Source organism: Neodiprion virginianus, chromosome 7 (genome assembly GCF_021901495.1).
Source record: "Neodiprion virginianus isolate iyNeoVirg1 chromosome 7, iyNeoVirg1.1, whole genome shotgun sequence".
NCBI classification, from domain to species: domain Eukaryota; kingdom Metazoa; phylum Arthropoda; class Insecta; order Hymenoptera; family Diprionidae; genus Neodiprion; species Neodiprion virginianus.
The window spans coordinates 21087063-21098671 of NC_060883.1; the positions used below are offsets into that span (position 1 = coordinate 21087063).

General features: G+C 39.5%; 4 protein-coding genes across 4 annotated transcripts; all 4 read right to left on the bottom strand.

Moving 5' to 3' along the window:
* Positions 1 to 484: 484 nt before the first annotated feature.
* Positions 485 to 1126, bottom strand: LOC124309485 (uncharacterized). The gene is made up of 4 exons (XM_046773152.1): positions 1109 to 1126; positions 955 to 1014; positions 647 to 860; positions 485 to 552 (listed from the first exon to the last, which is right to left on the bottom strand). Exons 1-4 carry the CDS (start codon positions 1124 to 1126, stop codon positions 485 to 487), a joined length of 360 nt encoding a protein of 119 aa, XP_046629108.1.
* Positions 1127 to 1822: 696 nt separating this feature from the next.
* Positions 1823 to 3040, bottom strand: LOC124309486 (uncharacterized). The gene is made up of 7 exons (XM_046773153.1): positions 2987 to 3040; positions 2510 to 2569; positions 2356 to 2415; positions 2202 to 2261; positions 2048 to 2107; positions 1894 to 1953; positions 1823 to 1840 (listed from the first exon to the last, which is right to left on the bottom strand). The coding sequence occupies exons 1-7, from the start codon at positions 3029 to 3031 to the stop codon at positions 1823 to 1825; spliced, it is 363 nt and encodes a 120-aa protein (XP_046629109.1). The 5' UTR covers positions 3032 to 3040.
* A 92-nt stretch (positions 3041 to 3132) lies between these two features.
* Positions 3133 to 3774, bottom strand: LOC124309487 (uncharacterized). Its single transcript, XM_046773154.1, has 4 exons — positions 3757 to 3774; positions 3603 to 3662; positions 3295 to 3508; positions 3133 to 3200 (listed from the first exon to the last, which is right to left on the bottom strand). The coding sequence occupies exons 1-4, from the start codon at positions 3772 to 3774 to the stop codon at positions 3133 to 3135; spliced, it is 360 nt and encodes a 119-aa protein (XP_046629110.1).
* A 696-nt stretch (positions 3775 to 4470) lies between these two features.
* On the bottom strand, positions 4471 to 6156 carry LOC124309488 (uncharacterized). The gene is made up of 9 exons (XM_046773155.1): positions 6112 to 6156; positions 5789 to 5848; positions 5312 to 5371; positions 5158 to 5217; positions 5004 to 5063; positions 4850 to 4909; positions 4696 to 4755; positions 4542 to 4601; positions 4471 to 4488 (listed from the first exon to the last, which is right to left on the bottom strand). The coding sequence occupies exons 1-9, from the start codon at positions 6154 to 6156 to the stop codon at positions 4471 to 4473; spliced, it is 483 nt and encodes a 160-aa protein (XP_046629111.1).
* Positions 6157 to 11609: the final 5453 nt, after the last annotated feature.

Sequence of the window (11609 nt, forward strand, 5' to 3'; positions counted from 1 at the left end):
AAAATTGTCACTCACATTTATCACCGTCTTGCTGCTTGCTTCCACCATTTGAAGTACCTAAACCATCGTGTGATCCCACAGAGATGCCGGCTAATGGAATGAGAAATATTGGTTCACAATCATACACAAATCTTTCAACCTCTTTGTGAAAGATCGAAAGCATAAAAAGGAAAAAGTCACTCACATTGCTGACCGTTTTTATCTTCTTTTTGCCAAGGTGTGGAACCATCCTTGCTGTCACCGGCTAATGAAATGAGAAATGTTTGTTTACAATGATGAACAAATCTTGCAACGTCAATGTGGAAGATCGAAAGCATAAGGAGGAAAAAGTCACTCACATTGCTGACCGTTCTTATCTCCTTTTTGCCAAGGTGTGGAACCATCCTTGCTGTCACCGGCTAATGAAATGAGAAATGTTTGTTTACAATGATGAACAAATCTTGCAACGTCAATGTGGAAGATCGAAAGCATAAGAAGGAAAAAGTCACTCACATTGCTGACCGTTCTCATCTCCTTTTTGCCAAGGTGTGGAACCATCCTTGCTGTCACCGGCTAATGAAATGAGAAATGTTTGTTTACAATGATGAACAAATCTTGCAACGTCAATGTGGAAGATCGAAAGCATAAGGAGGAAAAAGTCACTCACATTGCTGACCGTTCTTATCTCCTTTTTGCCAAGGTGTGGAACCATCCTTGCTGTCACCGGCTAATGAAATGAGAAATGTTTGTTTACAATGATGAACAAATCTTGCAACGTCAATGTGGAAGATCGAAAGCATAAAAAGGAAAAAGTCACTCACATTGCTGACCGTTCTTATCTCCTTTTTGCCAAGGTGTGGAACCATCCTTGCTGTCACCGGCTGATGAAATGAGAAATATTTGTTTACACTTATAAACAAATCCTGCAACGTCGATGTGGAAGATCGAAAGCATAAAAAGGAAAAAGTCACTCACATTGCTGACCGTTCTTATCTCCTTTTTGCCAAGGTGTGGAACCATCCTTGCTGTCACCGGCTAATGAAATGAGAAATGTTTGTTTACAATGATGAACAAATCTTGCAACGTCAATGTGGAAGATCGAAAGCATAAGAAGGAAAAAGTCACTCACATTGCTGACCGTTCTCATCTCCTTTTTGCCAAGGTGTGGAACCATCCTTGCTGTCACCGGCTAATGAAATGAGAAATGTTTGTTTACAATGATGAACAAATCTTGCAACGTCAATGTGGAAGATCGACAGCATAAAAAGGAAAAAGTCACTCACATTGCTGACCGTTCTTATCTCCTTTTTGCCAAGGTGTGGAACCATCCTTGCTGTCACCGGCTGATGAAATGAGAAATATTTGTTTACACTTATAAACAAATCCTGCAACGTCGATGTGGAAGATCGAAAGCGTGGAAAAAAAATTGTCACTCACATTTATCACCGTCTTGCTGCTTGCTTCCACCATTTGAAGTACCTAAACCATCGTGTGATCCCACAGAGATGCCGGCTAATGGAATGAGAAATATTGGTTCACAATCATACACAAATCTTTCAACCTCTTTGTGAAAGATCGAAAGCATAAAAAGGAAAAAGTCACTCACATTGCTGACCGTTTTTATCTTCTTTTTGCCAAGGTGTGGAACCATCCTTGCTGTCACCGGCTAATGAAATGAGAAATGTTTGTTTACAATGATGAACAAATCTTGCAACGTCAATGTGGAAGATCGAAAGCATAAGGAGGAAAAAGTCACTCACATTGCTGACCGTTCTTATCTCCTTTTTGCCAAGGTGTGGAACCATCCTTGCTGTCACCGGCTAATGAAATGAGAAATGTTTGTTTACAATGATGAACAAATCTTGCAACGTCAATGTGGAAGATCGAAAGCATAAGAAGGAAAAAGTCACTCACATTGCTGACCGTTCTCATCTCCTTTTTGCCAAGGTGTGGAACCATCCTTGCTGTCACCGGCTAATGAAATGAGAAATGTTTGTTTACAATGATGAACAAATCTTGCAACGTCAATGTGGAAGATCGAAAGCATAAGGAGGAAAAAGTCACTCACATTGCTGACCGTTCTTATCTCCTTTTTGCCAAGGTGTGGAACCATCCTTGCTGTCACCGGCTAATGAAATGAGAAATGTTTGTTTACAATGATGAACAAATCTTGCAACGTCAATGTGGAAGATCGAAAGCATAAAAAGGAAAAAGTCACTCACATTGCTGACCGTTCTTATCTCCTTTTTGCCAAGGTGTGGAACCATCCTTGCTGTCACCGGCTGATGAAATGAGAAATATTTGTTTACACTTATAAACAAATCCTGCAACGTCGATGTGGAAGATCGAAAGCATAAAAAGGAAAAAGTCACTCACATTGCTGACCGTTCTTATCTCCTTTTTGCCAAGGTGTGGAACCATCCTTGCTGTCACCGGCTAATGAAATGAGAAATATTTGTTTACACTAATAAACAAATCCTGCAACGTCGATGTGGAAAATCGAAAGCATAAGAAGGAAAAAGTCACTCACATTGCTGACCGTTCTTATCTCCTTTTTGCCAAGGTGTGGAACCATCCTTGCTGTCACCGGCTGATGAAATGAGAAATATTTGTTTACACTTATAAACAAATCCTGCAACGTCGATGTGGAAGATCGAAAGCGTGGAAAAAAAATTGTCACTCACATTTATCACCGTCTTGCTGCTTGCTTCCACCATTTGAAGTACCTAAACCATCGTGTGATCCCACAGAGATGCCGGCTAATGGAATGAGAAATATTGGTTCACAATCATACACAAATCTTTCAACCTCTTTGTGAAAGATCGAAAGCATAAAAAGGAAAAAGTCACTCACATTGCTGACCGTTTTTATCTTCTTTTTGCCAAGGTGTGGAACCATCCTTGCTGTCACCGGCTAATGAAATGAGAAATGTTTGTTTACAATGATGAACAAATCTTGCAACGTCAATGTGGAAGATCGAAAGCATAAGGAGGAAAAAGTCACTCACATTGCTGACCGTTCTTATCTCCTTTTTGCCAAGGTGTGGAACCATCCTTGCTGTCACCGGCTAATGAAATGAGAAATGTTTGTTTACAATGATGAACAAATCTTGCAACGTCAATGTGGAAGATCGAAAGCATAAGAAGGAAAAAGTCACTCACATTGCTGACCGTTCTCATCTCCTTTTTGCCAAGGTGTGGAACCATCCTTGCTGTCACCGGCTAATGAAATGAGAAATGTTTGTTTACAATGATGAACAAATCTTGCAACGTCAATGTGGAAGATCGAAAGCATAAGGAGGAAAAAGTCACTCACATTGCTGACCGTTCTTATCTCCTTTTTGCCAAGGTGTGGAACCATCCTTGCTGTCACCGGCTAATGAAATGAGAAATGTTTGTTTACAATGATGAACAAATCTTGCAACGTCAATGTGGAAGATCGAAAGCATAAAAAGGAAAAAGTCACTCACATTGCTGACCGTTCTTATCTCCTTTTTGCCAAGGTGTGGAACCATCCTTGCTGTCACCGGCTGATGAAATGAGAAATATTTGTTTACACTTATAAACAAATCCTGCAACGTCGATGTGGAAGATCGAAAGCATAAAAAGGAAAAAGTCACTCACATTGCTGACCGTTCTTATCTCCTTTTTGCCAAGGTGTGGAACCATCCTTGCTGTCACCGGCTAATGAAATGAGAAATGTTTGTTTACAATGATGAACAAATCTTGCAACGTCAATGTGGAAGATCGAAAGCATAAGAAGGAAAAAGTCACTCACATTGCTGACCGTTCTCATCTCCTTTTTGCCAAGGTGTGGAACCATCCTTGCTGTCACCGGCTAATGAAATGAGAAATGTTTGTTTACAATGATGAACAAATCTTGCAACGTCAATGTGGAAGATCGACAGCATAAAAAGGAAAAAGTCACTCACATTGCTGACCGTTCTTATCTCCTTTTTGCCAAGGTGTGGAACCATCCTTGCTGTCACCGGCTGATGAAATGAGAAATATTTGTTTACACTTATAAACAAATCCTGCAACGTCGATGTGGAAGATCGAAAGCGTGGAAAAAAAATTGTCACTCACATTTATCACCGTCTTGCTGCTTGCTTCCACCATTTGAAGTACCTAAACCATCGTGTGATCCCACAGAGATGCCGGCTAATGGAATGAGAAATATTGGTTCACAATCATACACAAATCTTTCAACCTCTTTGTGAAAGATCGAAAGCATAAAAAGGAAAAAGTCACTCACATTGCTGACCGTTTTTATCTTCTTTTTGCCAAGGTGTGGAACCATCCTTGCTGTCACCGGCTAATGAAATGAGAAATGTTTGTTTACAATGATGAACAAATCTTGCAACGTCAATGTGGAAGATCGAAAGCATAAGGAGGAAAAAGTCACTCACATTGCTGACCGTTCTTATCTCCTTTTTGCCAAGGTGTGGAACCATCCTTGCTGTCACCGGCTAATGAAATGAGAAATGTTTGTTTACAATGATGAACAAATCTTGCAACGTCAATGTGGAAGATCGAAAGCATAAGAAGGAAAAAGTCACTCACATTGCTGACCGTTCTCATCTCCTTTTTGCCAAGGTGTGGAACCATCCTTGCTGTCACCGGCTAATGAAATGAGAAATGTTTGTTTACAATGATGAACAAATCTTGCAACGTCAATGTGGAAGATCGAAAGCATAAGGAGGAAAAAGTCACTCACATTGCTGACCGTTCTTATCTCCTTTTTGCCAAGGTGTGGAACCATCCTTGCTGTCACCGGCTAATGAAATGAGAAATGTTTGTTTACAATGATGAACAAATCTTGCAACGTCAATGTGGAAGATCGAAAGCATAAAAAGGAAAAAGTCACTCACATTGCTGACCGTTCTTATCTCCTTTTTGCCAAGGTGTGGAACCATCCTTGCTGTCACCGGCTGATGAAATGAGAAATATTTGTTTACACTTATAAACAAATCCTGCAACGTCGATGTGGAAGATCGAAAGCATAAAAAGGAAAAAGTCACTCACATTGCTGACCGTTCTTATCTCCTTTTTGCCAAGGTGTGGAACCATCCTTGCTGTCACCGGCTAATGAAATGAGAAATATTTGTTTACACTAATAAACAAATCCTGCAACGTCGATGTGGAAAATCGAAAGCATAAGAAGGAAAAAGTCACTCACATTGCTGACCGTTCTTATCTCCTTTTTGCCAAGGTGTGGAACCATCCTTGCTGTCACCGGCTAATGAAATGAGAAATGTTTGTCTACAATGATGAACAAATCCTGCAACGTCGATGTGGAAGATCGAAAGCATAAAAAGGAAAAAGTCACTCACATTGCTGACCGTTCTTATCTCCTTTTTGCCAAGGTGTGGAACCATCCTTGCTGTCACCGGCTGATGAAATGAGAAATATTTGTTTACACTTATAAACAAATCCTGCAACGTCGATGTGGAAGATCGAAAGCGTGGAAAAAAAATTGTCACTCACATTTATCACCGTCTTGCTGCTTGCTTCCACCATTTGAAGTACCTAAACCATCGTGTGATCCCACAGAGATGCCGGCTAATGGAATGAGAAATATTGGTTCACAATCATACACAAATCTTTCAACCTCTTTGTGAAAGATCGAAAGCATAAAAAGGAAAAAGTCACTCACATTGCTGACCGTTTTTATCTTCTTTTTGCCAAGGTGTGGAACCATCCTTGCTGTCACCGGCTAATGAAATGAGAAATGTTTGTTTACAATGATGAACAAATCTTGCAACGTCGATGTGGAAGATCGACAGCATAAAAAGGAAAAAGTCACTCACATTGCTGACCGTTCTTATCTCCTTTTTGCCAAGGTGTGGAACCATCCTTGCTGTCACCGGCTGATGAAATGAAAAATATTTGTTTACACTTATAAACAAATCCTGCAACGTCGATGTGGAAGATCGAAAGCGTGGAAAAAAAATTGTCACTCACATTTATCACCGTCTTGCTGCTTGCTTCCACCATTTGAAATACCTAAACCATCGTGTGATCCCACAGAGATGCCGGCTCATGGAATGAGAAATATTGGTTCACAATCATACACAAATCTTTCAACCTCTTTGTGAAAGATCGAAAGCATAAAAAGGAAAAAGTCACTCACATTGCTGACCGTTTTTATCTTTTTTTTGCCAAGGTGTGGAACCATCCTTGCTGTCACCGGCTAATGAAATGAAAAATATTTGTTTGCAACGATGAACAAATCTTGCAACGTCAATGTGGAAGATCGAAAGCGTGGAAAGAAAATTGTCACTCACATTTATCACCGTCTTTCTGCTTGTTTCCGCCACTTGAAATACCTATACCATCGTGAGATCCCACAGAGATGTCGGCTAATGGAATAAGAAATATTCGGTTACAATCATACACAAATCCTGCAACGTCTTTGTGAAAGATCGAAAGCGTAAAAAACAAAAAGTCACTTACAGTCATCACCGTTGTTCTCCTTCTTGTTATCAGAAGAGCCAGAATTACAGAATAAATTCTCGCTGCCACCGGCTGTTGGAAAAAAAGATAATCGGAAATAGCAGCACAATAACCTTGACGTATGTATGTGAAAGAACGCAAGCCTAACAAGAAGATATTTACTAATGTCCTCAACCGTATATTTCTTTTTTATGACAAGAGTTTTCTGAATCGTATGGGGAAACCACGGTCCTGCGATCTGATTGATTAAAAAATAATGTTGAATTATTGGACAAAAATTCTTACCCCTCTCTGTCAGGGGACACAAGTATACCTATAAAACATATGCCTTTATTCTTTACTGTGTCTTTTTTATGTTCCGCAGATTCGTAATCAGATGAAAAATCATCATTTTTCGTGATTACTGTATAAATAACTATACAGACAGGCTGCTGATAGAAATCTTTACACATCTGGGCAAGATCATCATTGAATGACGAATTTTCTAAGGTGGCTCATCGTTTCTCTTGTATTTCACACGAGCATCAGTACACAATCAGTTTGCACCCACGAAAGTATTCGAGAGTACATATCGTTATCAATGCCCAATCTAACTATACGGCCCAATGATATTATCAGGGTGTATTACTGCATGATATACGACTTTTGAAGTTTCATTTATGTCATGCACACATCTATCGCTAATCGTAATTGCCAGTTTTGATTTACAATCCGATTCTGAACCCTTTTTTAATACATTTTTCAGTTTCGCGGAACTACATGCATCAAATTATTGTTACCATCACGGTTGTTCTATCACACAGTTATTAATGAACAGTTTCAGGTAAAGTATCGACATGCGTCTATCTGCGGATACCTCTTATATTCTACTCAAGTCATGACAATTTCAGAAAATAATCCAGCGATTTGGAATAGTGCACTCACATAATCTTCGGGCCCGGACGTTTCCGTATAGTAGGACCAGCACCAGCTGAGCGAGAATCAAATAGGTGATTCGATTCATGTTGAATGTCGTATTCTTGATCGGATTGCAATAAGCTTTTGCAAGCTCTTCGCGAGTTTCGTATTTATATACGCACCGACAAAATCGTTGCCCGGTCTTTGCAAACAATTTACCCAATAGCATTATGTGCACGTAAATTCCCCGAATATTCAGGACGTTCTGTCATCAAACTGAACAAGTCTCACCCACTTTTTCACACTTGTGTGCATAATTCTGTCTGAAACCTTGATGTTTTTGATGCTGACATCAAATGTCGATTCTTTGACAGCTTTCAACAAGCCAAGGCTTCCAAATTTGATTCCTAGTGTCATGCACGTATAAAATTTCGTTTCTTGTTCCCTGAACAACAATATGCTGAACGGACCAGCAGCCACGTAGTTCTTAGTTCAAAGAAAACAGTATCAATCAATTTCGGACAAATTTGCCCTATGAATTAATTATCTCGATCCAAGACAGTTATCCATTTGTAAATACAATCATAACTGTACAAATGATCTTGCATTCTTCACCCCTGGAGATGTGGTATGTGGATACAGTGGTATATTAATTTATTATTTGTTTGAATATCTTTTGTCAAAACAACAAGAATAATGTTTTTTATCAATACCCTGCCAAATTATCTCATAACTATAAAGATATATATATATATATATATATCCATCGCTGATTTCGTCTCAGAAGCAGATTGGAGACTGTGTATACTAGACTGTATAAAAAAATCAACTATTTTTTTTTTCAAAATTCAAGTCAAAAATGTTGTTCCAAATGACGAAAAAAAATGCTGTTCAAGTTTCAGCTTTGAACATTAATATTAGAGGTGCCTGGTCACGTTTGTCTATTTCCCACTCAAAGAATCTGGGAAAATTATTTTCTATCTTTGGAATTTTACAACTCGTTGACGCATTAGTGTACTGATAAGACCAGAACTTGTTTCTGCCGTGAATCGAACGCTCTACAAAAAGGTCTCTTATCATTTTGTGATAAATCTACTGTTTCAAAGCAATTTAAGGTCCTCTGTTGACCTCTGACCTTAAATAACTTTCGACAGAGTAGATTTATCATAAAATGATACAAGACCTTTTTTGCAAAGCGCTAAATTCCCTGCAAAAATACTTTTTGATATTATTAGTACGTTTATGCGTTGAAGAGTTATAACATTTCAAATTAAAAAACAAAAAAGAAATTACTTACATTATTTAAATGAGAAATGAAAAATCGCGACGAGGCACCATAAATATTAATATTAAGAGCTGAAATAACATTAATTCGAATATACGTGTGATAACAGAAATTAATTAGTGGTGTAAGTCTTCAGCAAAGCATCCGTAGATGCATGGTTCGATTCCTGGTTCCGTCGTTAATTTTACAAAGTTACCAAAAAATATTCTAATTTCATCTCTCCATCAAGATAGTCGATATTGTCAATGAAAATTTCGTTGGCAAACGGTTTACTTGTGTATCAAACCGAAACTGGGTTGATTAAATCTTTGCATTCAACATCTGGCATGCCAACCAAATTCTTCTTTCTCATGATTGAGCAGGTGTGGCACACTTTCTGTCAAAGTCGTTTTTTTCAAAATATTTTTCACCTTTATTTCAAGTAATTGGAGCATATATATATATATATATATATATGTATAAACGACTGCAGTTTTCTGTTTACTGATGATTAGCTTGGCTTACACATCTCCTCCAGATTCCTCTGCGTAGATGAAGTTGCTTTTAGTAGTTTTTGAACTAGTAGTTGAACGTTTAATTGCTATACGAATTCAGTCACGCGTATGAAAAATCGGCTTGAAATTATTTGTGACCTCTTGAAAAAAATTCGTGTTCATACACGCCTGGGAAACTGATGCATCTGGGGAAAAATTATAATTTCAATGACGTTGCTAATTTCAGTGCAATACCACTTTTATTCCATCGGGCTTGCTTACAATTCATTCGAGAGTTATTTTACGTACAATAACAACACCACGCTTTTTATCATTTATTACTTCAGCCTCCATAACAACAGAGAGATTAATTTTTCAATTAAGAGGAAAGTTAAAAACTGCGGCTCGGTACATCAAATCATCCTGATTAACCATCAACCCCTGGTGAAATTTCCCCCAGGCGGGTACAGATTTACGCAGTTTTTCTGTTTTTGTTTCCTTCTCATGTTCATCCTCTCGCATCTCTCTTCGCTTTGATTCCTATTTTCATATTTCAACACGGGGTGAACTAATAACGAAAGAATCATCAACTCATTTAAGTTTGCCAACGTTTTGCTCGAAATGCAAGAAAGTTTAAGCCGCTGGCCCTTTTATTTTCCGAGAGAAAAATGGCGGCAAAAAGAAATTCATACTATTTACGCTATTAAATTTCCTCTTCATCCTCGACACAATAACCTCGGTTGTTTTTTTTTTTTTTTTTTTATGGTGTTTGATTCTCTCCTGGATTCAATGCCGCGCAAAATTTCCTTGAGTTTCAAGTGCCTAGGTAATAATGGAACGGAGTCTACTGAAATTATACTTCTCGTTTAAAGTAGGGGGTAGTGGTGCGTTTCCTTACTTCCATCCCTTGAAGGTGCTACTGGATATGGCGTAACAGTAATTCGCAATTAGCGAAGCGGCGCGGGCGGAGTTGCTGGGGAAAATTTGACGGCGAGGGTGAGAAGCGTCGGAATACCATGGAATTATATGCTAATCGTGCCTATCAGTTAAGGAGTTAGACTTAAACATCGCATGTCACGTCTCTGTACCTTCGACTTCAGAAACCTCGGAAAATTCACTCCGCGGTTATCACCTGTAATTAATGCGTCGATCATTAGCGATATTTTACGCTCGCAGATCTCAAAACTTCTCATGTGGTAACCGCAGGACGGGTCTCCTTTCCACTGCAGTGGGCACGAGCTGATCTAGTGCTAGCCTCTCGCCCGCTTCCAGCATGCTCATTTCACCATTTGCCACAGGGCGTGTCGATGATCTTATCAAACCAGCGACTGCCCATATGCACGCCGTGGTAAAGTGTTTCTCGATTCCCAGATTACCATCCATCGGCACCATCACTGGTAACCACCACTACCCAGTTGCGCCTCGGGTGAAGTTCGAGAGGATCGAAGGGTCCTCGAATAGCTCTGGGGATCCAGGATGCAGGATCTCACCTGTTTCGGCGTTCGGATGCCGCGTAGGCGTCTCACCTGACGGTTAATTTACGGAATTTAATATCGTCTCAGGCGAGTACGCGAAGGCTCGCATTCCCGATAACGTACGAACGTGTTTGTAACCACAACAACGCACCTTTCCCTCACGTTCCCATTCCAAAGTACGAGATATACACGATCGGTAAAGCATGCGGACGATCCGAGACGGGATTCGTCTGCTTCTGTTGCTCACCGGGTGTCCAGGCAAAAATGAACTTTAAGGGGTTACAAGGGGAAAGCATGTTTTCTCTGATTTTTTTCTCAGTGTGATAAAAAATTTATTTTATTATAACTTGGGGCATGTAATAGAACAACATTTGAACAATATTTTGTGAAATTTTCATTGAAAAATTTTACTCCAATTGACCTGAAACTCTGGGAAAATACTCTTGAAATTTTTTACTATGAGATTAGAAAAAAAAAAAATTATTTTATTGAATTTTCGAAACCGGCGTAATTCTTTAAGGTAAAGAGAAATCCTGAATATTTATCATACAACCGATCGCGAACGGTCGTTAGAGATTCGGACAAACGATATTTCAGAATCTAAACACTAAAATGCCTCCGGCAGTGAGATTCGGGTTATTGATTGTGAGTTATTATCAACATCTGGGGGCTATAAGAAGACCCGTCTCAGCAGCAATGTCGTCGCTTATTATTAACGTCGTTGATTCTGTTTTATTTTGGGCCAACGTAAGACGGCCGAAGATTTCGTGTGAAAAAAGCATTCCAGGCAAATCCAGACAATTAGAGGAAACGCGCGCTATCCCTGAGAACGAGTGGAAAAGCGAGGCTGCCAATTTGTAACTTGCACCTTTGCCCTGCGAGCTAGGTTTCAGCGGCTGTATCGAGTTCCCTCGCAGGTGACATTTTCCCCGCCAGCTCAGCGTCTACGGTTAATTATATTTCAGCGCTATCTAGCGCCAATTAGCGCCGCCAGTCTAGAGCCATTCTATTGTCGTTACTTCCAATTTACCCTCTCGAAAGATCA